The sequence below is a fragment of the Rhinolophus sinicus genome, linkage group LG02 (assembly GCF_036562045.2).
Source record: "Rhinolophus sinicus isolate RSC01 linkage group LG02, ASM3656204v1, whole genome shotgun sequence".
NCBI classification, from domain to species: Eukaryota; Metazoa; Chordata; class Mammalia; order Chiroptera; family Rhinolophidae; genus Rhinolophus; species Rhinolophus sinicus.
In genome coordinates this window covers 43,163,527-43,190,648 of record NC_133752.1, presented here as the reverse complement: position 1 = coordinate 43,190,648, position 27,122 = coordinate 43,163,527, and the positions used below count along the sequence as shown (strand labels likewise).

The window sequence follows — 27,122 nt, the reverse complement described above, 5'->3', positions numbered from 1 at the left end:
ATGACAAGGAGAGATTTTAATTTTTTTCAACAATAGAAGAGACATCAGCATTTTACAGTTTTTTTTAAAAAAAAAGGGCAGATAGAGAAGGACAATTTTTGAAATATAGACGATGTCCCAACAATATAGTTGTGATATCAAAAATGAGAAAGTTCATCTCATCTTGCATGATGTTTGTCCTTTAAATTCCATTACAATAGAGTTAGAACTTTTATAATTTTAATATATGCCTTAAAGTACTAAAAGCATAAACTCATTTTGTCTAGTTCTGCATTATAATAAAGAACTAAAGGGATAATGTTATATTTCTTAGATGACATCATTCAAGAAATTATAGTAAGACAGTCACATAATCTTTTTTTTTTCCAAAGGAAATTAGTGCCCAGGAGACTCTTTCACAAACCACAGTGCATTTATATTTTAAAATGTCATCACATGATTGCAGTATTCTCACTAACACAGTATCATCACTAAAACAAACTGGAAGGAGAATACCTGCTACAAGAAAAGGGAAGAGAAATGTGTTAGCCAACATATTATTTTGTATTTCTGAATATTGAAGACTGTTGAAAAGAGAATATAATTGAAATTATGGGAATGTCACAGGATGGTAATAGATAATTCATTTTTTAAAATATGGAATTTCTTAATGACTTCAAGTATTAATATCCCAGGTAAAATATAATTGCCTTTGACCCACCCTATATAATAATACCTATTGTGATTCTGTGAGTCAGAAATTCTTTTAGGATTTTGAACAGTTTAGCTGGAAGTACTTTTTATTTCTTCTGAATGTATCCAGCATTTGGAGATGTTTTTCCATTTGGTCCTTAAAGAACGTGGAATATTTTCCCAAGAATAGTTTTCAGTATAAGGGCACTATTTAGTGTGTTAGAACAATAAATGGAGTTGAAAAACAGATGATAATAATAGGAGATAGTGTTTGAGAAAAATTATGATTATGGTAAAATATGGCATTACAACCATCTCCTAAACAATGTCTCTTAATGAAATGCCAAATTTATTGAATGCCTAAATCAAATCACCAAGTGTTAGGGCGAATCTGCCAAATGAGGGAGAAGTCAGTTGCCATCACTACTAATCCCATTACCACAAATTCCTTGTTCTCTATTATTTTAATTCCTAATGTTCTGTCCCTGACCCATTTGCTAATTTTCTTTTCTCAGTCCTATCAAGGATATCTCTGCATCTTGATGTCAGTTCACCATCTTGGGCAAATTCCGTGAAATTCCTCTCACTTCCTGACTCCCAACAGCTGCTCTCCATGCTGTTCTCCAACGGCCTCTGTCCCTCTGCATTAGCCAAGGTCTCATATGTAAGCTGAACAGCCGTGCTAGTTAGACAAGGAGTGTCTTAAAAGTTCTGGATGCTGTTACAACAGCACTGGAATTAAAATTGCAGGGATAGGTGTGCCCTTCACCCTTTGAGATTCTAAGCTGGAGGTATCCTTGGGAGAATTATGACAAAAATAACTCAGGGTACCTTCCAACTTGCAGATGTTGGCTCTTTTTCATGCTCTTATCATGTCCTGACTTCGGTCTTTATTTTAAATTCTATCATTTGGGCATCGATTATCCAATTCGGCCTCAGTCTGTCTTGTCATGTAAGAAATTCATCTTATGTTCTCAAATACAATAATGATCAGTCTAAGTGAGCTACCTCTGCACAGAAATGACTATCAATTTCATTGAAAACATTTAAACATCAGTGGGAGAGAAATTGTTGTTTCACAGACCTTTCGATATTTCTGAAATAATACACAGTTGATTATGTTAAGTTATATTTATCCCTAAATTACAATCTTTGAGTTTGGTAATAATTGTTAATTATTGGTAAAAATGTTAATAACAACATATTGAAAATGTATTAGATACCAAATTTTCTTCTCATTTAATCCCCAGAACAACTGTATGATGTAATACATGGTTATCATTTTACTGATAAAAAAGTACAGATGCAAAGAGGTTTATAAACTTGCCCAAAGTCACCTGACAAAGATAGTGCTACTGAGCTTTCACTTTTATTTATTAATGAAGCTACCATTATAAACAGTAGTCCTTAAAATTATGTGTACTGAGTTAAAAAAAAAAAAAAAAAGAAGGGAAATTAGAGTTGTGCTGAACTCATTGTATCTTCTTGGGTCAGAAGTTTCTAAGTACTTTCTGGTTGAATTATTGCTTCTGCTTTTAGGTATCACCTACACTGAAACTACTTAAAATAATGAGGCCAACAGACCTATCAAATCAAAATATTTAAACAAAGAGGTTAAAAGTAGAGGGGTTATACACACAGAAATAGAAATACCCCTCAATGATGAAGGATATAAAACTTACCGAAGTGCTTACATAATACAAGGTACAGTGTGAAGATGCTCCCAGATCGAGATAGGACTTCCTACATGCAGGCCACCAAGCAGAATTAGAGTGGTTAAGGCTTTCATTAGCAGGAAATGGAAATTCTGCAGGGAACAGAAACTTAACATTTGTCATTCTTAAGAAGGTAGAAGAGGAGAAGGGGAGAGATGTTACATTCTTCTGAATCTTCCCTGCCTGATATTTCTGGAGACCTTGTTTCCTTGCCCACTTTCTCACCATGTGCAAAACATTGTGCAAAATCCCTCCAATGCATTCTTGTACGAGTATCTGGGTAAACTGAACATTAACTTCTTGGGCATTTTGTTGCAGATACCAGGACAACTTAATGTCCATCCTTGCGCCATTTTTATTTATTCTGAGAGAAAGTATCAATTCACATGTTCAGGAAACTCTTAGAAACTTCCAGATTTCCAGAATATCCAGAAGTGATATCAAGTCTAATTTGGGGAGGGAGGAAGACATACCAGTTAAGAATCAACAATGACAGAGATTAACATGGCCCTTACAGAGACATTTGGATTGTACAATGATGAGAGAAGCACACATATAGTATAGGCAATGGAAAACAAGTTAGAAAGAGTCAATGTAAAAACCAAATGAGAAGCAAATTAAGAGTAAATTGAGGTGATACAGTGCAAGCCCTGGAGCATATATAATTTTATTGATGATAGTAAATATACAACCACCCTTTCTAACAATTTTCTTTGTTGTTTTCTTGAAAATAATTTATTCCAACTGGGCATTAACTAATATTCCTATTACTATTGGATTTAAAAAGTTCACTTATAATGGCAATGAAAAACAACTACCTATACATGTGGATATTTAAAAATACAATTAAAGAGGAAAATAATTTTACATCTCTAAATTATTACATTATTTTCTTGCTGATTTAGTCTACCCTTTATATTTTTATATTAAGTGCCTGTTCTTGATTTAGATATACTCGTACTTTGAAAGAACAAGAGTAGAGTGAGTGATGAATAAGAGGGCAAAAAAAAAAAAAAAAAGAAATTCAGAACAATGTTTTCTCTGTTTTCTGGAAAAACAGTGGAGACTTAGCCCTGGCTTAGAGTTTTATTTTATATTTTACCATTTGGTGATCTCTGTGGCTTACTACAAGAATCAGTATCTGGTGCTATTTTAAAATGAGTAAAGTAAAACTTAATATTTACAGTTTTACAAGTTCAATTGGAAAAATCAGTTGTAACTAACCTTGAGGAAAGCTTTAACATTTCTGCATAACTTCTCATAAAAAAAAAAAAAAAAAAGTTCCTCAAAAGTGAGCTTGACAACCTAAATGAAAAACTGTTTTGAGATGAAAGTGTCTTAAAGAAAGGGAGAGAGTCTAAATATTACAATGTTTTATACACATGAAACTAATAAAAAACAAAAGTTAAAAAAAAAGGGGAGAGAGACAGAACAGATGTTCTCAATTTTCTATCCAGTACAGTGTCTCTTGATATTACTATAGCATTAGTAAATATTTAAAACTTCATATTGAGCAATTGTTTAGTCCTCCCCATCAGGGTCAGTAAATAGTTATCAAAATGTATAAATATTTTTATTTTCACTTTATTAGTAATTGTTTACTTGAAATATTACAAATATTTCAAAAATCAAATTATGATTAGTATTACAAAGCAATGTTGTACACTTTAATAAGATATGCAAGTATATATGTTTCTGCAAATATAATTTTTAAGTTTTATTTAAAAACCCAGTCCCTAAAAATTAGCTGTTCTTTATTTGAAATTAGTAACTTAAGAGTGTAGATAGCATAAATAAAATATGAAAGCACATTAGCTCAAAAAGGACATGTAAACAACTTAATTGTATTAGTGATGCTCAAGAGTAAATATTGCAGTATGAAAACACCCATTATAACATTTTCCTTTTTGCTCAATAGGAAACTTCTAAGTCTTTATACTATTAAAAAAAAAAAGAAAAAGGCAAAATTACCTCCAAGTATTCTATGGAGAAATACTGTTAAACAGTAAGTCCACAAACATAATTATGAAAAAAATAAAGGTAGGTGATTAGTGTAAAGCATTCTCACTGAAAGCGACCTGACATGAAGGAACGAAGACCTGGATTCTGGTCTTCTTTGCCACTTGCAAAGTGGCACTTACAAAGTGTGTGACATGTGTTTTAAATGTATTTTACCTCTCTGGGCTTCAGATGCCTCATATCTTACTTCAAGAATTACACTCTAAAGTCTTTTCCAGATAAACTGTGGCAGGTGCTGCTGGTGTTCTGCCCATTTTCCCTTAGATTCCTTGAACACACGCACGCATGCACGCACACACATGGTGCAGGCGGATGTTCACTCTCAGCAGACAATAACTGACTGTCTCCTCAGTGAGTTGTCCTTAGCTTTGGGAACCTAAAACCCACTATGCTTGCTGAGTAAACTTCCCTTAACTAATTACTCGCCTGTGTGAAGGGATCCAGACCCTGACTCCCCTGCCTTTGGACTGGACAGGGGGAATTTTGAGATGAGACTTCCCCCTTCTCCAGAGCTTTTCTGTGCATGGGGTAGAGCTAAAGCCACCTCTTAGATCTTGCAGCTACACATTTAGATGTACTTTTCCCTTCCCTTTCTGACTTCCTCACTCTCCTACTATTCTTTCTCCTGTGAGTATTTCCTAATTAATTAATTTCACCAGAATTCTCAAGTCAGAGTCCATTTCTGGTCATTCCCAAGCAATAATAGATATAGATATAGATTATATAGATATAGGTATATAGATATATTATTGGGATATAATTGACATATAACATTACAAGAAGCAATATTCTTGTTCATTCTGTGTAGGTTTGACATTAGTTTATGTGAACTCTGTCTAATGTCTGGCATTGTATGATGCAGGTTGTATTTTCAAAACTACTGTACCACAATCTTCGTACCTGAAACAACTCAAAATAAATGTTATAATAAGACCTGTAAGATAATATAGTTAATTTACATAGTAAACTAATGATAAAATCACTAATATTATCAATGATAATATGGAGATTTGGGGGTGTCCTTGCCATCTCTGAACCACCAGCATAGATTCATATAAATCACTATTTTTCGAATATTTTATTACCAAATAATGTAATACATTTTGAGAGTGCAATGGAAAAGCAAAAAAGAAAAAAAATGTAAATAATCAAACTAAAAGATGTAAAAACCAAGTCAATTGGGCAATTTTATACAAGCGTTTAAAATGTAGACTTAACATAGTATACTGAGATTAATGTTTATTTTAGATTAAAAAGATATTATGACTAATGAAACATATGTATACAATTTCAATATCAAGTAAACTCAAATATTGATTCTATTTTGTGTTTTTTATGTACTTTTAAATTTAAAATAATACTTTTTAAAAACAAAGTACCTCTTTTTAGTATTGGTAATACATAATATATACATATTTAATCTTTGAAAGTTATTTAAAAGCTTTAAAAATACTGATGTGTGAAACATCCATTAACAATCCAAGAAATTATCTTTGCTAAAAACTAATTGTGGCTTTAATCAGGTTAGTTGAATGATGTAAATTCTTCTTAAGACTAAAATGTACCTTAAGAAAAGGACTTCTTTGATATATGCCAATATATCAAAATACTTATTTTCTTTCTCCCAACTAGCAAGTGAAATAAGGAAAAAAATCAGCATAATGGCTAAATTTAGCAATTCTTTTCTCTATTTCACCAAACGTTTCCCTTGAATTCAACCCAAAAGGCTTTTATTTGTCTGTCAAATAAATAAATAAAAAGTAACGTTAATAGCACGTCACTCTTATTTTGCAGGTCAATAATTTCAAATATTCCTAAAAAGTTTCACAATGTAGCCTATATCATTTTGCCAGGTCCTTGAAGAGTGTAAATGCTACCTAGAGATGTGAATCACCAGTATCTGTACTTCACTGTCACACGGACTTCGTTCTTGTTTTAACGACAGACTATCTTCTCCACTTTCTTCGTTTGATTCCATATATCCTGTTTTATTAATGTGCATCACCTAGCAAACTGAAGTGAAAAACTACTTGTTTCTTTTAGGTTATAAGGCACACTGTTTTAGATTTTAAATAAAATCACCTGAAAAGATATTTCGTTATTGACCCCATATAATCAGAAGGTGAATCTAATAACACAGTGTAGGGACAGAGCCCCAGAAAGTAGTTTACAGGCTCTCGGCCTCACGTGGAGGGGTGCTGGCTTGGGAAGTAGATGGTCGTCAGCTGTGGCTGATTGGCCGTCAGCTGTAGCCATTGAGCCATTGGCCGCTAATATAACTGCTGCGGCTACTGAGGAGAGCGGAGGAGAGTTGTCCGTCAGTTAGTGGAAAAACGGACAGCAGGTCCCACGTCCAGTGAACCCAGCCTCCAGTGAGACCATAGTGGTATGACTCTCCTACCTATGACTCCGTGGGTGTTCCTTTCTGGCCTCACCATATCCTGCGTTCTTGTGTGGGGAGCGGGAGCAGAGACCCCGCAGGCCGCACCGCAGGACACACAGGTTAGAGTTTCCTTTGTAGTTAGCCTAAGAAAATGTGATCATCCTACTATTATATTTTCACTGACAGAACTTTAATTATAAATTTCTTGTCTTATTTTACTTATTTATTTACTAGCTGCTGCTTCTTGTATTATTATTATTATGTAAAGTCACATAAAGCTGCAAACCATCCAAAGAAGGATTTTGTTTGCTTGTCAGAAATTAAGACTGTTACTCCAACTTCTCTTGATTTATATTTATTAGCTATATGTTTTCAATCCTTTCATTTCAATCTTTCTGTGTCTTGCATACAACATATTGTTGGATCTTATTTTCATTTCTTCAATATGTGGGCTTTTGTCTTTTAGATGGTTAGTTTAACTTCTTCATTTGTTTTAATTTCTGTGTAATAGAATTTAATTCCGCCATTTTGTTTAATATTTTTCATTTCCTGCACCTTACATGAGTTTCTAATTCAATTCTATAAAATTTTTCTGTGGTGTTCAAAAGTTATATAAGCTAATTTTATTATTGTTTTTCTTAATTTAAGAAATATATATATATATATATATATATATATAGTGGGGACAGAGCCAGGAGTGCAGTTTCCAGGCTCTCACCCTCACATGGAAAGATGCTTGTTCAGGTAGTAAATGTCCATCAACTGTGATTGGATGGCCATCAGCTGTGGCTAGTTGGCCATCAGCTGTAACCAGTGAGCCATTGGCCACTAATATAAGTGCTGTGGCTACGCTAGCAGAAAAATGGGGGCTAGCAAGAAGATGGTGGCTGAGCTAGCAGGCGCGGATTGCGGTTAGCACAGAAGATTGCAGCTAGCAAGTGGGGTTGGTTGGCAGAAAGAAGTGGACAGCGGGTTGTGGATCATATGGCTCCTGCTTTCTGTGTCTCCAACCCAGCCGCCAGTGAGACTATAGTGGTATGACTCCCCTATCTATGGCTCCGTGGGTGTTCCTTTTTGGCCTCACCATATCCTGCGTTCTTATGTGGGGAGCGGGACCAGAGACCCTGCGTGATGCCCCACATAACTTCAACTATTTCTTAAATATGTCAATGACTATATCTTCCATTTTACTATAAAAGAAGCACATTTGTATACCCCATGTCTTTTGTTCTCTCCACCTCCCATTGTATTACTAATACTGAGAATATAACTTTGTTAACATATATTTTTTTTTCTTTTTTCTTCCCTCTCCCCTCCCTCTCTCCTTCCCTCCCTCCCTCTTTTCTTCCTTTCCTCCTTCCTTCCCTTCCTTCCTTCCTTCCTTCCTCCCTCCCTCCCTCCCTCCCTCCCTCCCTCCCTCCTTCATTCATTCTTGCATTATAGTATAGCATTTATTTAAAATTATTTTATGATCTGTATTGATACTGTGCTTCAGAAAGCATTTATTTTGTCCAGTTTATTATTTATCTTTTCAGGTAGAGGATCTCCTCAGAACTCAAGTTCATTTAGAGAAGGAACAAAGGCCATATCAGAGCCTACGTCAGTCTAGGGTAGTTAAAAATGGGGTATGTGAGGGGTAGGGCATGAGGCATGGATTTACTGATAGAAAGTCTCAGAGTATCATTTTTACTTGGCAACAACCCAGCAAGAAACAACCATCAGGATTTCACCCCAAAATCCTTCGGAATTATAATATAGGGAGAAGGAAGGTTTGCAAGGTTATAATCCACAAACCCTGGCATTCATTGGACTGGAAGAAGTGCGGAATGCTCAAAGCATGTCAGTCCCCAGCTTTTTTTATTTCATCCAGTAAGATTCTTGCCAAGATAGATGCCCACAGCACTGATTTGAGGCAAGGGGATAGGCAATAATTGTCCAAAGGGTAGGAAGTAGGAGGGTGGGGTGAGAAGACACAAAAACAGGATTTAAACTGCCTTCCTTCCCACTGGTGCCTCTAGCTTCTCTCTGCCCTAAGATGTGGCCACCCACTCCTAACAGAACAGTTTAAAATACTGTCATTGTTATTGTTAGATCTTGGATTCTGTCTCTCCCTGTTATGTGTTCAGATTCATTTTTAGAAGTGTTAGAAGTGGTAACCAGAAACCCATGCAAGTTGGATATCTTGTTGAATATATGAGTTTCTGTGTGTGTGGGTGTTGAACTTGTATGTGTATTCAGTATGCATTATTTACATAAAGATTTTCTGTTCACTGGTTTACAGTGGCTCAGTTTTACCCATAATTCGCTTTCCTCTTTTAAATTGTTCACGTATTTTTTTCATTCTCTGTTATTTTATCATTTTGCATTTATTAACTTTATAGCTATATAATATCATTGTAGAGTTGAAAATTGTGTTTACTTTACAATGAAAAAAAAAGCTCCATTCACAATGAAAATAGATATTCAGAAATCTATCCTTATAAACAATCCTTTGAAAAGACACTTAATGAAATATGAAAATGCCAAGCATCAGCTTAAAAGTCTTTGTGAAAATTTTTCTTTATATTCGATTTTTAAATGCATGGAGAACTCATAAATATAAACATAGAATAGGTAACATGTGATGACACTTCTGAAACCTCATGCAAAATTTTGTTCTTTTATGAATATAATTGAGTTCTGCCTAATAACCTCCACACATTATCTTAATGGATTAAACTACCATCTTATTTTCTTTTTCATACTAAAGCAATACATCAATCAAAGGGAAAATTTGACATGTTTATTTCTATGAGCATTCTTACTTACATGAAAGCATCAACATGAGTACATGACCTTATATTGGAAGTGCCAAGGCAACAAATACTATGAAACAACTAGAGTTTGTTTAAATTCCAGTTTATTTTATGAATTTTCCAAACCACTGCCCTCCAAGAAAGCAAGTTGCTTTGTTCTAAGAAACACTGCCTGTACTGTCCATTGTTTCTATCTCTCCTTGGCCCCTTTCTCCACCCCTCTTCCCCTTTTTCTTCTTCCTTTTCTACCTGCTTTTATTTGTGTTTGCTATTTCTTCCACCATTTATTTCCTCCCACTTTCTCATACTTTCACTTCTTTTTCTTTTTATTCTTCTTTATCAATTAGTAATGGTACATCATACTTAACAAGTACCAATGCTGGCCATATCCATTAGTCATTAAATGCTTTTCATGTGCTGGACATGGTGCTCAGATTTTTAACATATGATTACAGTTGGTATTGCTTGGGATTCTGGTTTAGTCTGAATGTTTGTGTCCCCTCTCCCACAAATTCATATATTGAATCCTAACTCCCAAAGTGATGGTGTTAGGAGACAGGGCCTTTAGGAGGTAATTAGATCATGAGGGCAGAGCCTTTGTGAATGGAATTAGTGCCCTTATAAAAGAGACCCCAGAGAGGTCTCTCATCCCTTTCAACATGTGGGGACCCAGTGAGGCGTCACCTATGAGGAAGCAGGCTCTCATCAGACACAAAGTCTTCTGGTGCCTTGATGTTACATTTCCCAGCCTCCAGAACTGTAATAAATTGCTATTGGTTATAAGTCACCCAGTCTATGGTATTTCATTATATTACAGCCCAAACACACTAAGACAGATTTAATAGAAATCGGTGTGTGATTTCATTAAAATTATACTCTTGCAACTTGGAAATTAGATTGAAATTAATAGAATAATAAAATTAGATTCAGAAAGTTAGATTTAAAAACTCTACAGTTGCATATATTTACTTTCAATAAAATATAGATTTTATATATATACATATTTTTTTCCTATGTTGATTCGGATGTTTTATGAAAAATGGAGCAAATATTCCTTACTTCAGGGGTTAAGTATTTAAGAGTTGAAAAGGAAATAAATTTAAGTTACCCATAGATTTCTTTAATGAAGTGTTTCTCTTTAAATGTTCTAGCTATATTCTTTCCTTTGCATTAGATAACCAACCAAAATTATATATAGTATTTCATAATAAACCCAGTACATGTTATCATATACAGCAATGATATTTAGGGGTGCCTAAAAACTGCTCTTTGGGATTATTAAAGTCTGTATTAAATTGTTTACAAGAGGTTGGTAGCATTAGACTAAAAGAAAACTAGGTTGATCTCTCTAAGAATAAATGCACTCTGCAAGGTTGGCTTTGCTCAGCTCTTTCAAAAAGAATAAAAATATGTAAAACCATTTGCATTGTAATTGCAGGAATCAAATTAGTTTCACTTTATAGATCCAAAAAAAAGTGAAATGTATAAAACCATTTGCATTTTAAATCACAAGGATCCTGAGCCAAGTGAAGAAAAAGGTGAAGTAGACATACTTTAGGCTTTGGGTGAGGTATAATAAAAAACAAAGACACCTCAGAGAGCTTGTCAGATTCCTTGAACAGAAAGTCATACTTTCTTTTTAGGACTTTATAATGTCCTGGGGAGTGGTAGACCAGACAAATAGCCAAAGACCAGATCACGAAGAACCATATAAATAATGCTAAAGAGTTTTAAACTTGTCTTGAATTTGTAAGAAACCAATGAAGCGTGATCTGATTTTTATTTTAGAAAAATCAGTTTGGCTGCAATATGGAGCATATATTAGGATAAATAAAACTGGAGGAGAGAATACTGTTTAAAAAGTTATTGCAGTGATTCAAGAGACAATTTATGAGTGCCTGGAGTAAACACTGGCAGTTAAAATACAGAGGAATGGGCATATTTGAAGGCTATTGCAGAAGAGAAATTCTTGGACTTGTGATGGATGAATGTGGGAAACTAAGCAACCAGAAATCACTCCTGGGGTCTTCATCAAGAGATTCTTAGATAATGATACCTTTTACCAGTACAAGGAATACAAAGAGTAAGAAAAATCTTAGAAGATGATTGGTTTTGTTTAGAGTATGCTGTGGTTGTGATGTATGAAGGCTAGCCAAGTGGACTGCCTATAGGGATAGACATTGTTCAAAGAACTTGTACATGTTTTATTAATAAAATGAATGAAAAAGGTAGGTGAGATGCTGTCTGTTGTAATTTTGATATAATGTGTTGAATTAACACTATTATTAATAATAGTGTTAATTCAAGTCAACTTAAACTTAGTTCTTAAACCTCTGGCATCAGTAGGGATTATGTAATAGTCTCAAAATTGAATATTTTTTTATTAACTAGTATGAAGTGAAATAAATTTAGTAGAGAAAGCAGAAAAGGGAAAGTTAGTATCCATACACCTAGTAATATTCATTCTCCCTGGTTAGTAAGCAAATATAAACTTGAAATCACATATTCACCAATCTAGCCAATATTTTTTATTTAAGTATAAATTCAGTGCTGGAGCATTGCTAAAAAACTGGTACATATACTCATTTTTAGTGACATTTTTACTTGTTACAATCTTTTGGAACACAATTTAGCAATATATAACATGAGCCGTAAAGATATTCATACTATTTGATTAATTCTATTCCCACATTTTACTCTAAGAAATAATTCAAAAAAAAAAAAATGTACGTACAAAAATGTTCAATATGGTTCTAAAATTGTCTAACTATCCTGAAGATTTAACAAATAATGTAATAACTGCAAAATGCCATAGTATATGTCCATTACAAATTCACATGTAAGGAATGAAGGATGAAATTGGAAGATGTTCCATTAGGCTTTGAATTTTAAAAGATTTTTTTTTATTCAGAGAATTTACTCAACTGGAATTGCATTTCCTTTTTCATGGGACTAATTACACAACTTGTTTTAAACCCCAAATAATACTTACATATCAAAGTCATAATATTGGAAAATATAAATATTTTCCAATATTTATAATAAAATTGTACAAAGTGTAGGACTTATTATAATTGTAGAACCATCTAATTGTATCCAACAGTGTACATGTTAATAATAAATAAAAATTAAAGTTGAAATGAGGAGAGGGAAAGAAAGGATAAGTGTACTAATGCCGTAACCTTTCATAACAGGGGACTGTGAAATGCTATATAAATCTGACATGTCAAGAAATAGGCATAAATATATCACTTAAAATATTAGTGATTATTGATAGAATTAAAAACAATATTATAAATAATTACTTGGCCAACAAAATTGCAAGGTTAAAGAGAAAGTAGAGGATTAAGAAAGTATGTTAATTCTTCACAATTTTATTTTGGTGTCGATGGTGTCTAAATGTGATGGATCAAGAAATAGAGGAAATTGTATTTTAAATTATTGCTGTGACCTCAAGAATATAAAAAAACAAACACATAAGAGTGTTTAAATTTGTAAAGGGAACCAGAGTGAGAAGAGTATTTTCACTTTTAATTTTCTGTACTTTTATAGGTTTTGTGTGAAGACATTTGAAAACATTGCATCTGTAATCTACTGTCTAGTTTTAAAAATAATTGCTATTAATATTCTTTGATGTTGGAAAGTTTATGGTATGATAGGAAAAAGAGCTGATAGCAAAATAACATGTAAGCACTATGATTGAAAATAGATGAAATAAGTAAGCATAGTAACCAACCTGAAAGTATTACATATACTATACACAGAAAGTGATGTTTTATTAGTAACACTTATTTTTGATTTCTTAATTCCTAATGTATTGAAATCCAAATTTTAAATACATATTAACAAAGCAAAAATAGTAAGCACAACTAGACTTGAAGATGGCTACTTACGATCCTACCACTATTTATTGTTTTTCAGGAATATTTAATTTGTTTGGAATTGCTCCTCTTTCCTTGACTTTTGGTTTTGATTTTCTCTTTTCCTTGATTAGTTCTCTTTTAATAATAAATGTCAGGAAAATAATTTGGTCTACCACAAATGAAAATATAAATTTATTAAAAGGCTACCTGAATCACTCATGAAACCAAAGATAAGACTGAGACTGGGGCCCAGGAACAACTCTAACAATTGAGATGATAGTAACTTTCATTCTCTACACTCACCTCCGCTATTCTTAGATTTACTCTGTCGCTCCCTCTCTCCCTCCCTCTCCCTTACCTCCCTTGCTCTCTCCACCAACTTTTGTTTTATTTTACCACCATGAACTTGACCACGCTAGCTCTCAGACTTAACTGCTTTTGAGCCAAGCGTGACAAGAAAGATTAACTTATTTTTCTTCTTCTACCAAAATTGTCACTAGTCCAGCTTGAATATAATGTCCACTCTCTGTGATCCATGAACTGTGACAGTTATCACATTGCACTACCCAGCAGCTCTGGCAGTAGCTATGTGGCTGGAGTGGAGGAAGGTCAAGTTCCTCGGAAAGTATGGATGCGTGAGGGGGGCAAGGAGGAGTGCTGGTTAAAAAGATGAGTTTTGTCATCTGAAAGAGGAATGTATTCACTTAAATAGTCTGCGCGTTCTTAGCCCCATTATTAGCACTTTTATAGCTTTCAGCAACTCAACTATCTCTTACGACTCATATCACCTCATATATGCTTTATGTCTCACAGCTGTCTCACCTCAACATGTCCCATTCACCCTCCTTCTCAGTCCATTCTGCTTCTTGATCTCCCACTTACTCCCACTTCTAATTGAACCTGCTTCTCCTGCAGTGTTCCCCATATTAGAAATGCCACAACCATCCAGTTTTCTACTTTGCTCAGAACAGAGACTGGCGAGTCATTCTCGACTTTTCTTTTTTCTTAATCTACCTATTCAATATATTGCTATCTTTTAAATCTTGCTCTTATTTTGAAACTGGAAAAAATATATAGGACTCTATTCCTCTTTCCCGAAGCAATTCTTCTAGACTATTACATTATCTTCCAAATTCCCTTATTCTCATAACTCCTTGCCTCTATTTTTTTCTCCATATAGCAGCCAGGAAAATGTTGGCTAAATACAATTGAATCATACTTAAAACATTTCCATGGTTTCCTACTGAACTTTACATAAAACCAATGCTTAGCAAAACCTACAATCATCTTATGCTGATATTCATCTTGCTCACTACGTTCTAGTTGCACTATTACTTTTTCAGTTTCTAAACACACACACACACACACACACATATATATATATATATATATATATATTTCAATAATAGCAGATATCCAATATATTAATTTCAGGTGTACAACATAGTGATTACACATCATAGTGATTAAACATTTATATAATTTAAGAAGTGATCCCCCTGACTAGTCTAGTACCCACCTAGCACTATACATAGCTATTACAGTATTATTGACTATATTCTTTATGCTTTACATTCTCATGACTATTTTGTAACTACCGATTTGTACTTCTCAATCCCTTCTCCTTTTTCACCCGTCCCCCATCCCTCCTCCCATCTGGCAACTCTCAAAATGTTATCTGTATCTATGAATTTGTTTCTGTTTTGTTTGTTTGTTTATCTTGTTCTTTAGATTCCACATATAAGTGAAATCACATGGCATTTGTCTTTTCTCTGTCTGACTTACTCCACTCAACACAACACCCTCTAGGTCCATCCATGTTGTTGCAGATGGCAAGGTTCTATTTTCTTTTATGGCTGAGTAATATACCATTGTATATATGTACTACCTCTTCTTTATCCATTCATCCATTGATAGACACCCAGGTTGCCTCCATATCTTGGCTATTGTAAATAATGCTGCAATCAACGTATGGATGTATGTGTGCCTTCAAAGTGGTATTTTGGGTTTCTTTGGATAAATACTGAAAAGTGGGACTACTGGGTCCTTCTTTGTCTCTTGTTATAGCCTTTGTTTTAAAGTCTGTTTAGTCTGGTATAAATATTGCTAGATCATTGAGCATTCTTATAACCAGTGTTTTGAACAGTCATGTGGTAAATTGTGTGTCCATTTTGTTTAGTTAGTTTCCTGGAGCTTTGTTCTGTTCCTTCATTTGGGGCATGTTTCTTTGTCTCCCCATTTTGGCTGCCTCCCTGTGTTTGTTCTGTATATTAGGTAGGTCAGCAATGCCTCCTAGTCTTAGTATAATGGCCTTATGTAGTAGGTGTCCTGTGGGGTACAGTGGCATAATATCCCTGTTCATCTGAGCAGGGATCTCTAAGTGTGTCCCTTGTGTGGTTATGTGTGTCTTGCTGTTGTAGTTAAGCATTAGATGCTGTTTACATGTCAGTGGGAGGGATTGACCCTAGAGCTCATTGGTTGTGAGGACTGGCTGTGACTACAGTGGAGAAGCTCTGGTGCAGAGGCTGACCCTACAGAGAAGGGTTTGCTCTAGGAGGGCTCTGGTGCCTGCCCAGTGTGTCATCCTTGAAGGCAGCAGGGTGATGCTCCAACTTCGTCTGAAGCCTGCCACTGGGCATGCCAGTCCTGGGATCTTCTGGGAGGGGCCCCACTGCTGAACAAGTTCAGTCACAGCCTGGGCTGTATCAGGAACCACCTGGAATGAGCCACAAAGCGATCCACCAATGGATGTCCCCCAAGCTGCGCTTAGAGGTGCCTGGGAGAGGCCATGCCTAGAACCAAAGCCAGCTGCTGCTAGTGCTGGGCTTAGGGTTGCTGAGCAAGAGGTATGGGACACATTCAAGCCAGATGCTGCTTGTTTGGGGTTTGTGAACCTTTAAGAAATTTTGGGAAATTCCACTGCCTTTGCCAAGGCAGTTCATTTATATGGAAAAGCGACTAGAAATGGCTTGGGTGGGTGCACAAGATGAGTGGAGTGGCGTCTCAGGGAATCATCAGAATGGGGCAAAAGGTGTCAGCTAGGTTGATAGAGACTCAGATATGGCACCTTCCTAAGTTTGCATGCTGGGAGTGGGAAAGGCTCAACAAAGCAACAATGGCTTCTGCCAACATTTCTGTCTAGGGGAAAACTTCCCCTCCAGCCCTCACCCTGAAGCCAGCAATTCAATTCCTCCCTGTTGTTTCCTGGCACTTTTCAAGCTACTGTCACAGTCTGGAGCTCAGAGTGAGTGAGTCTGTTAGTTAAATCCATTAAAGTGCACTAGCCCTTTAAGGGGAGCATCTGGGGATGCAGCCACTTTCCTCTTACTCAGCCAGAAGTTGTGGAGACTTATCTTCCATGCACTGGAATCCTGGGCTGGGGAGCGTGATGAGAAACTGGACCCCTTGCTCCTCAGGACAGGGTGGGAGGGGATATCCAAGGCAAGATATCACTCCAGATTTTTAACTGTCACAGGAAGATGTGGGATCAACCCTTTCTTCATCTCTGCCCCTTCTGCCAGTCTCCATGTGGCTTCTTCTGTATGTCCATAGTTGTAGGACTTCTGTTCAGCTAGATTTCAGGTGAGTCTCAATGATAGTTGTGTAGTTTAGTTGTAATGTTGATGTGACTGTAAGAGGAAGCAAACACAGCATTTACCAACTCCACCATCTTGACCAATACAGGTTTAACCTTAAGAACCATTTCCTCAGTAAGGCCCTCTGTATCATCACATTTTTTTTCTCCCTTCTAGGTACTCATTGCTTCCCTTTGTATCACTTATCAAAATTTGTAATTTTATACCTATTGATATGTTTCCTTAATGGAAGCCTATCTCCCCTGTGAACTATAAGCAGTGAAACTGCAAGGGCGATAGCATTTTGCTTACCATTCCCTATGTAACGAGAGCGTTGTGTTTCGCATTCTATATATACCAGTCTCTCTCTCTCTCTCTCTCTCTCTCTCTCTCTCTCTCTCTTTAAATTATCATTGGGGAGCATTGGGGAACAGTGTGTTTTTCCAGGGACCATCAGCGCCACGTCAAGTCGCTGTCCTTTAGTCTAGTTGTGGAGGGCACAGCTCAGCTCTAAGTCCAGTCGTTGTTTTCAATTTTTAGTTGCAGGGGTCGCAGCCCACCATCCCATGTGGGAATTGAACCGGCAACCTTGTTGTTGAGAGCTCACACTCGAACCAACTGAGCCATCCGGCCGCACCACCAGTCTCTCTTTAGAGAACCTGCTGGTTGCACAACTAGCAGAGTTGTGTCTTGCTCAGGGGTTGGGCTCTAAAACAGCCCACAGTGAATAATCAGTCAAAAATTTCATAGAAATAATTTTACTTGTAAATATAAAGCATATAAAATAATAAAACAAACACTGAAGAAAATAAAATATTATTGTATTTCTAATTACACAAAGTGAAATCATAGTTTAATTTACAACATTAAATGTACTATAATTAGTGATAGATGACTTAAGAAGTAATACTCCTTAAATATTTGTTGGAAACAGTTAAGCCTAGCTTTAAATGTCTTTGCCTACCAATTCTGTTTAAAAGGTGGATAAACAGACATCCAAAGCAGCTAAGTAATTTCTCTAGTCACATATAATCCCTTCAGACTCTGTGTTTTATTAGATTCTGCTCCTCAGATATACATGTATGGGGTTTTATTTTATTTCATTATTTTTGCTTATGAGGGTGCTGAAGGAAATTTGAAGGATAATGCATTTTATGACATTCAGAATTTCTTGAGTTTGACAGTGAAGTTTGAAATGTGTGGACAATTTGGCGAAGTTTGATTCATGACATCGTCATTTTCTAGCTGATTGTCAACCTGGAATGCTGTGCTGACTCTGCAAGTCTGTAGTGATCTTCCTCTTGTCTCCCTTGTACTTACTTGTGTTTCTGTAATGCTGTCATCAGCATATTGCTGTTAATGAATGACTGCCTTGAAGACTTTTGTGTCATACACAGAACATTGTAAGAATTTTCACATACATTAAAATTAAGTCAATATAATACAATGCTCACAATCCCCTCAAGTAAATCTTTTCTTCAAAAAGGGAATCTCATTTTTAAAACATAGTGATAGAGTGGACAGGGTATAATACCTGACCTTCCTGAATAAAAAATATCAAACAAAGAAAGCTAGAGGAATCTTTGCCATACATGCAAGAGGTCAATCTCAGTACTGCAGACAGGTTTCTGTTTTTAGCAATACACACACATATATATATATATATATATATATATATATATATATATATATATTACATATATGTACAATGTATTTTACATTGTACATATATATATATATATATATATATATATGAACAACTTTCCAGGTTGAATTAAGATTTTATGATTGTTCTGTTTGTCAACAATATACAACTCTCCTAGAAATTCCCAGTAACTATATTGAAAGTCCATTTTTCCAAATTGATTCAACATGTGTGTGCAGTTTTGAGGTCTAAAAGGGGCAATAAATAACTCCCTTTGCCCTCCTAAGTTCAGAACTAATTATAAAATAGAAGATTCAGAGACTGAATTCTAATATAATACAATCCAAATATGGATTGGAATGCAGCCATATAGGCTTCCAATACATTCTTATCTGAACCGAAGTGAACCACTGGAGTTGCTGACACAAAGGGAAAACAGCAACCTCTTCCACAGGGCAAGAGTCTGTAAATGTATGTCCGGTCCGGACAAGCTGAGATTTCATCCTGTGGACAGGCCATGCCAGTAAGAAGTAGAGTGTGTTTGTCTTAAAGTCACCTACAAGTTTATAGATGAAGAGGAGTGAGGGAGATGTAGGGAAAGAAACCTGAAGTGTACTTCTAACAGAAGTCCCCTCATGCAAATATGGGCCAGGGAAATGGTAGGTCTCCTGACAAATAGAAAGTGTGTTTTATAGACTAAGATTTTGTGAACAAGGGAATATTTGGGACTTGATGTATCAAAAAATTTTGCTGGGCCCTGTTTCCTATAGAAGACATTTCTACATCTGTCTTTTCCCATGTTTGCCTTCGTTGGATGAATCACCTGATTAATTTCTCACACAAAATATAAAATTTGGGCAAGAATGAGGATGAAATATATAAGTTTTATATATATACTAAAAAAAAAAAAACTATCCATGAAAGTATTTCTCACTTGATGTTTTGGCATCAAATCCTCAGACAGATGTTTGATTTGTACATAATCTTTAAGGCTCTCACTTTTGTATCTCTGCTTTCTTTCTTCTCCCTTTCTTTTGTTTCCTCCTGAGTCATTTGTATAGCCAAGAATTACTAGAATAATCCCATAGTTAATATATCATTTCCAGTATGTCCATAACTTAAATTTATATCCCATGCAGATGCCAGAAATTTTACTGGACTTGTCATGTCACCAATATTAAATGACCTAAAGCAACTGCTTCTACAATATGTCAAGTTCACCATCTGGCATCTGATGAATCCTCTCAAATCTCATGCATCATCTCTCATACACTTACTTTCCTCATTCATTCAAAAAAGTATCAAGCACTTAGAACATGCCAAAAACTACATTAGGCAGTGTAGAGGCAATATGGCCCTAAGTAGACACGATCCTTGTGGTAAGCAGTTTATATGCTAGTGCACAGGACAGACTGAATTATGGGCAAACAGCCAACTAAAATAAATAATTGCCAATTGAAATGAGAGCCTTTTAGGAAAAAAAAGAGGTTAAAAGAGAGAATCACCTGTAGATCAGAATGTAATTTAGATAGGATATCTCTAAGGCTATAACCCTTACTATGAAGAACAGTTCAGATGAAGGAAATAGTGTGTTAAAAGTTTAAGTGTGAAAAATCTTGTTCCACTCAAGGAACTGAAAGGAGATGACTAATAGTCACTTTTGCAAGGGGAAGACTGGTATGAAATGGAGTTAGCATAATAAATAGGGGCTGGGAGAGGCAGGGGCTCTACATCATGGTAAAGGTTTCCTTTTTATTGTGTAGACCAGTATTGTTGGATAGAAATACAAAGCAAGTATAAATGGTAGTCATTTATATAATTTAATATTCAAATATATTTTATGTAATTTAATTTGTCTGAAGTAGTATCATACAATATGCAATAAATATAAAATTGTTCTAAATATATTTTATTGAGTGTTTTTGTACTTATGTCTTCAAAATCCAGTGTGTATTTTATACTTACAACACATCTCAGTTTGGATTAGCCACATTTCAAGTGCTCATTTGGCACATGAGGTTAGTGCCTACCATATTGGAATGAAATAGTAACAGTTTTTAAGCAGAAGATAGATGTGATCCAAATAACATTTTCAGGTTACTTTGCTGTTATTTACAGATAAGATAGAGTATTGAAAGTATGGTATAGACAGGAATAGTATCAATAAAGAGGCTGTATTAGTTTTCTTTGTCTTCTGTAACAAAGTACCACAAGTTGGCGGACTTAAAACAAAAGAAATGCATTCTCTCGCAGTTCTGTAGCCTTGCAGTCAGAAATCAAGGTGTCCTCAGGATCATGTTCCCTCTGGAGTCTCTAGAGAAGGAGCCTTCATTGTTTCTTCTAGCTTCTGTTGCAACAATCTAGGTTGTTGCAATCCTTGTCATTGCTTGACTTTTAGATACATCACTCCAATTTCTGCCTCTTTCGTCATATGGCCTTCTCTTCTGTATATCTGTGTTGCTGTGTCCCAATATCCCTCTTCTTGTAAGGATACCAATTATATTGTATTTGTGATCCCATCCTAACTATGCATAACCTCATCTTAACTTGATTACATCTGCAAAGATGCTATTTCCTAATAAGGTCACATTCCCAAATTCCAGGTGGATAAGACTTTGGGAGGGACACTATTCAACCCAATACAGAGGCTAGTGGAGTAAAAGATGGTGGTGGCTTGTGCACAGCTGGCACACATCTGTGCTCCATTCCCCTGCACACCTCTAGGTAGTGGATAGGGTAGTGGCAATAAATATAAGAGGCAGAAGTGATTGTGGAATTAATTTGAAATGTAATTAATAGATATCTTGAATCATGGAGGATCCATACCCAAACAATCTAGGTAATATTTCTCTCTTTTTTTTGTAATTGCTACTTATTTTTCAGTTACAGTTGACATATAATATTATATTACTTTCAGGTGTACAACATAATGAATAAACATTTATATAACTTAGGAAGTGACGGGTAATATTTCTCAATCACAACTTCTCTCATGCTTTTTCTGATCAGTCACTAAATGCCTATGTTTTTAACCCAGAAAAGTCATGTCCTTAGCTTCCAGAGTATCAAACTCAAAGACATCTCTCTAATGTGCCTTTTTATGAGGCCTTTCTTAATTAGCTTCACCTTACCGAGAAGATTATTAAACTAGAAAAAATAGATTAGCCTGTCATAAACACTAAAGAAATCAGATAGATTTATCTTATCTATCTATCTATCTATCTATCTATCTATCTATCTATCTATCTATCTATCAGGACAAATGTCCATATGCTTTACATCTAGAATATTGCATTCAGTTATCTGGGTTACAACTATTTTCAATTATTTTAATCTCCTAACATATAAAAAGCCCTGAATTACGTTTTCTTAAATGAATTGACATAAACTCTTCTTAAATCTAGGTATATTTTCAATTTGTATAATCTCTTATGGGTTAATGAGTTCCATAAATTTAAAATATGCTATGTAATGATATGTGCTCTTATTTCTTGAAAAAAAAACCACTTCCAGTGCAGTCTCAAAGTGGTGGCTTATAGATGTCAGGCAATATCGTAGCTCAGGTATAAGTTTAGATGAAAATAAATATGTTATCCAGGTGTTTGTTTTATTGATTTCTTGACATTTCCTCCAAAGCTGTCTTGCAATACAAACATCTCTTATCTAAGTTGAAAGACAATATTGAACAGTGGAGCTATTTAAATATATAGGTAAAACTAATATTTACTTAAATACCAATATCTGTTATTGAAATTAACTGAAGACTGAATAAGGATCCTTTGTTATTCTTCCTCTTTTTTGTTACATGTTAGCGATATTCCATCATAAAAAGTAAAAACTAATAACAATAATAATAATAATACATTTTAATGTCCAAGAAACATTATGTTCTATGTGAGGTGGTTTGGTTTGCTTGGTCACTCTTGTGCTTGTTTATAATTCTACAGATGTCTTCAGTGATATGCCCTCATTAAAGGTGGTTGAAAATAATGTGATCTCTGTGATAATGCCTTTTCATTACTGAGCTCATCCTGGGATTTGACTTCATTAAGCAGTGCCAATGTTTTACCCTTTAGTTTTTTGCATTTTTTAACAGTATGCTTTTATTATTGGCATTGAACCCCATTAAAAGATGATGTTCAAATTATTTTTTACCCACCAAATTTCTAGTTTAAACTTAACTCAGATCACTTTGTGAATTTTCTTGTGTTGAATTATATTTTAATTTTAAAAGTTAGCTTTTCTCCTTTTTCAGTGTCAGTCTTTCAATACTATCTCTCTTTCCATAAACTTAATGTTTATATCCATGATTTAGATTCTAAATTCATGATTATACAATTTTAAGGAGTCGTTGTGTTCTTTTCTACATTTTTAAGATATCCCTTTTTGCCCCTAATTCAAACTTACTCTTTGCAAATCTTTATTTTTCAAATTTTGGATAATACAGATTTTATTTTTCCCCTTTAGCCTCAAGGTACAAATTCATGTAGTAGAGTTGTAATCACTAATATATATATTGCCGATATCAGGTTCTGTTAATTTCATTAATTAATAAGAATACATTTTCTTTTATCATAGATTCTAGAGCTAACTACTACAAGTAGGTATTCATGTTCTGTTTTTTTAAAAGTTCAACTCCCTTGCACCTTGTAGATTAATTTCACCAAATTCTGTGCAGGTAATTAAAATAATAGTTTAAGATAATATGTAGTTATAACTTGGAATTACTGAATATTTTCTTTTTAGCTTGTTTTACTTCACTCAGGTTAACATGTGTGAATTTTTAAAAATAAATCATGTAGATAAATAAAGTGCTATATATAAATACGTTCATAATTGTTTCTGTTAAGAGTAATAATGTAAATAAATAAATATATTTTAAAATAAGAATAAATAATTTAACAGCTTAAGCAGAAGCAGAATATATTTTTAGATTGATAATATCATTGCTGCCAAAAGGATTCCATGCTTATTCTAAGCTCACCTATGTTTTATTAAGCTTAACTGAAAAAAAAAAAAAAAAAAGGTGTGCTTGTTTAGTATGGATATTGTCACTGTGTGGAAAATTTAAAGAAAATGAGATATTTTATCAAGGTTATAGATTTAATTATAAAATGTGTCTACCAGAAGTTGAGTTTTTTCCATTCTCCCCTGCTCCTCTGAAAGAAGTTAGAAGAAAGATTTGCAATGTTTGCTTACATAAGAAAATACTGTGAGAGAGCCATATTAAATCATGTGGTAAATTCAATTGGTGGTCAAGAAAAATAAAGTTCAATGTACTTCAACTGTTTCTCTTCTTCTCCAAGTTGCTTCTTCTGATTGCCTTTCTTATATGTAAGGTGAAATGATGTATTTAAATAAGTTCTGTTATAATTTAGTTATAATATTTGTATGGCCTTTAATTGTAAATTGATATTTCAAAATTTAAGAAAACGCATATATATATATATATATATATATATATATATATATATATATATATATAAATTTCTTACATAAGAAATAAAAATTCTCTTTAGTCCTACCATCCAATAATATCTATTTTTGTGGTATGTCTTCTATGCGATTATCTATAATACTCTTTTTATTATATGTTAAATTTATCAATTCATAAATATCCACCTATCTTACATAAGTGCAAGAGACCCAAGGATAATTATCTTCTAACAGCTATATAGTCTTTATTTAATGTTCTAATTGTATGTTGTAGAAATTTATCATAAGCTGTCATATATTTTCTTCCTACTATTTCACTAAATAAGATATTTAATTCTTAATTATGTGCACCTGTCTATTGGAAACCTATAATTTACTCTCCATATTTGAATATGGCATGCAAGTGCATACATTATAACTAATTAAAATGACATATTTGTTGTAAAAATGCCTGTAAAGGAAGGAACAGTAAATTTCCTTACAACTGTCTGGTTTGTTTTTTGTTTTTTTCCTTTTTTTTAATTCCCAAAGATAACTAATCTTGATACAGGGTTTGTTTGTTTTGCTTTGATTAGACTATTGGCTAATAAAGCTGTTTGGATATTTCATTTATTTTCATTTAAATTTTCTAAGTCTTAGAACTCAGACCAATGAGCTAGAGATTTATCAATCCTTTCCAACTTCTATCTCATGACAGAAGCTCTTGAAAATAGAAATGTGAGCCGAAGCATAATGGGAGAATTTGTTACACATTCTTCCCCACTCTCATTAGTGCATGGTTTCTAATTCTTACACAAATGTTTATATACATACAGATTTATAACAGAACTTACTTTTCTGATACTTATGACTCTAACCTATTTCAGAAGTAGGTAAACTTTTCTAAACAACCCTTCAATGATAATAAACATCATTGCTTCTTTTACCACGTACTACTTCTCCCTGTTCTTTCCCCCACACCAGTATGAGTCTAAATAAGCACAACTTATTACATCTCACTTTAATTTAGCTTGGAAACTGCAGCCATGTTTTCACTTGCCCTTTTCAAACAATTAACATCTTCACATTACATCTTTCTGAATTGTCTAAGCTCCATTTTATTTTTGTCTGAATAACAGTGATAGAAATTTTGTGATAGGCAAGTTAAACAGTATGAGATATTAATAGTACATAAAGTAGTTACTTTCTATATTTCAATAAGTCAAAGTAAATTATGTTTACCTAAATGATGTATTTACTTTGTTAAATAACTCTGATAACTTGCAAATATTGGTTAGAGTTGAGGGAAATAAACTGGGATGGGGAAGGGAAGGAAGAGGAGGTGGGGAGGGAAAGGTAGAAGAAAGGAAGGGGAGGATGAGAGTTGTACAATTTGAGTTCTTGGTAGTGAGGTTCTTGATGACCACTGTCCTTTTCTGGAAAAAGATGAATTAAGTCACAGTTTTTATCATTAAGATAATGTATTAAGCATTCAAAAGAAAATAAAACAAAAAATGTCCTGTACAGCAAGTCAAAAAGAGAGTCTAGTGCAATCACATAAACTTCTATGGAAACTTCCTCACCTCCAACATTCTAAACAGTATGGATCTCATTGAAAATGGCTGGTAATAGTAGTAAAAACCCCAAGATGAGATCTGAGTACCTCACTTCCAGCTGTGCCAGGAGCACACACAGTAGACACATTACAGAGTAATTAAGTTCAAGATCCCCTTTTATTTTAAGTGACACATTTAGGACTGAGAAGAGAAGGCTCCAGCCAGAAACACAGTCAAAAGAGAAGACTTAAATTAGTATATTTGTACTTTTGATCTGAAATCCCTAAGTTCCTTCACGTATTACTTCCGTTACTGAGTTATAAAATGATTAGATTAATATCACATCTTTTAAAGTAAAGATTCTTAGATGTACATATTCCAGAAGGAGAGAATTAAGAAAAAAAAATTAAAAAAAAATTAAATGTAATGCACTGGTATTATTTATTGTGTGGGATTTTAAATGTAAATGCTGTGAAACAAAAACAAAAATTTCTATCAATTTAGTTTTAAATAAACAAACACACAAACAAACAAACAGCTCACCAGAAACAACATAGACACTTAGTCTTGGATTTAAGCAAATCATGTCTCTCTAGGATTCAACTGTGATTCTGACTCAGTGGTTCCTGTATTAAAAGAAAAAATGGCAATGTAGGGGTAGGTACAACCTGAAAATTAAAGGTCTGAATATTTAAGCTGATATGCAAAGCAACAACAGGGCAAAGTATGCACATAGAGAATCAGGAATTGCACACAAATCAAATCTTAGTAAGTAGGGAATATTAGTAGAGAAGTCCATGACTCACCAACAATGTGTTTTTGTTTTTTGTTTGTTTTCATTTTGCAGGAAAAAGTCCAGCATTTACAGAAGGCTTTTGCTTCAAGAGTAGATAAATCTACACAGACAGAACTCCTAGGCTGTGATGTAAGTAGCTTTATAAAACCAATTTTATCTTCTTTGTTGATATTCAGACGTCCACAGCTTATTTACCTCTGCTGCTACTGTGTCCATGCATTGATTTAATAGAATTTAGTGGTGCCCCATTCATCTTTCGCTCTTAAATAACCCCCAAGTACCTTTGGAACTGAAAAAGATAATTACAGGCACTGATTAGCATACCAATGTCTTATTTTTTTTTTTAAACTAACATCTCTAATACAGTTTTTTGAATTAGTTAATTTGTAGACCCATGGGCGATACATACTAGAATACTAGAACAATTTATTATTAAGAAAGTACTAATTTATTTATTAACAGTTTAATAAAGTTTGCAGTCACCAAAGCTAAGCACATCATTTTTACATTCTGGCACATAAAAGGAAACACAACTCAGCAGAGAAATTCACAATAATATTTTAGCTCTTTGGGCTTTAGGGCAGGCTGCAGCAAGTAATTTAATTGAAAGTTAGCATTTTTCCTTAGTGTAAAATACTTGATGAACTGTCAAAATAAGATTGTAAAACATGTTTGAATACAAGATTGC

General features: G+C 34.3%; 1 protein-coding gene across 4 annotated transcripts in view; it reads left to right on the top strand.

The window, feature by feature from the left end:
* CCSER1 (coiled-coil serine rich protein 1) overlaps positions 1–27,122 on the top strand; it is a 1,114,085-nt gene that overhangs the window by 590,222 nt on the left and 496,741 nt on the right. For all 4 annotated transcript variants that reach the window (XM_074323491.1, XM_074323495.1, XM_074323500.1 and 1 more), the window contains exon 9: positions 26,486–26,563. In XM_074323491.1, coding sequence (XP_074179592.1) covers positions 26,486–26,563 — 78 coding nt within the window. The remainder of the gene's footprint in view (positions 1–26,485; positions 26,564–27,122) is intronic.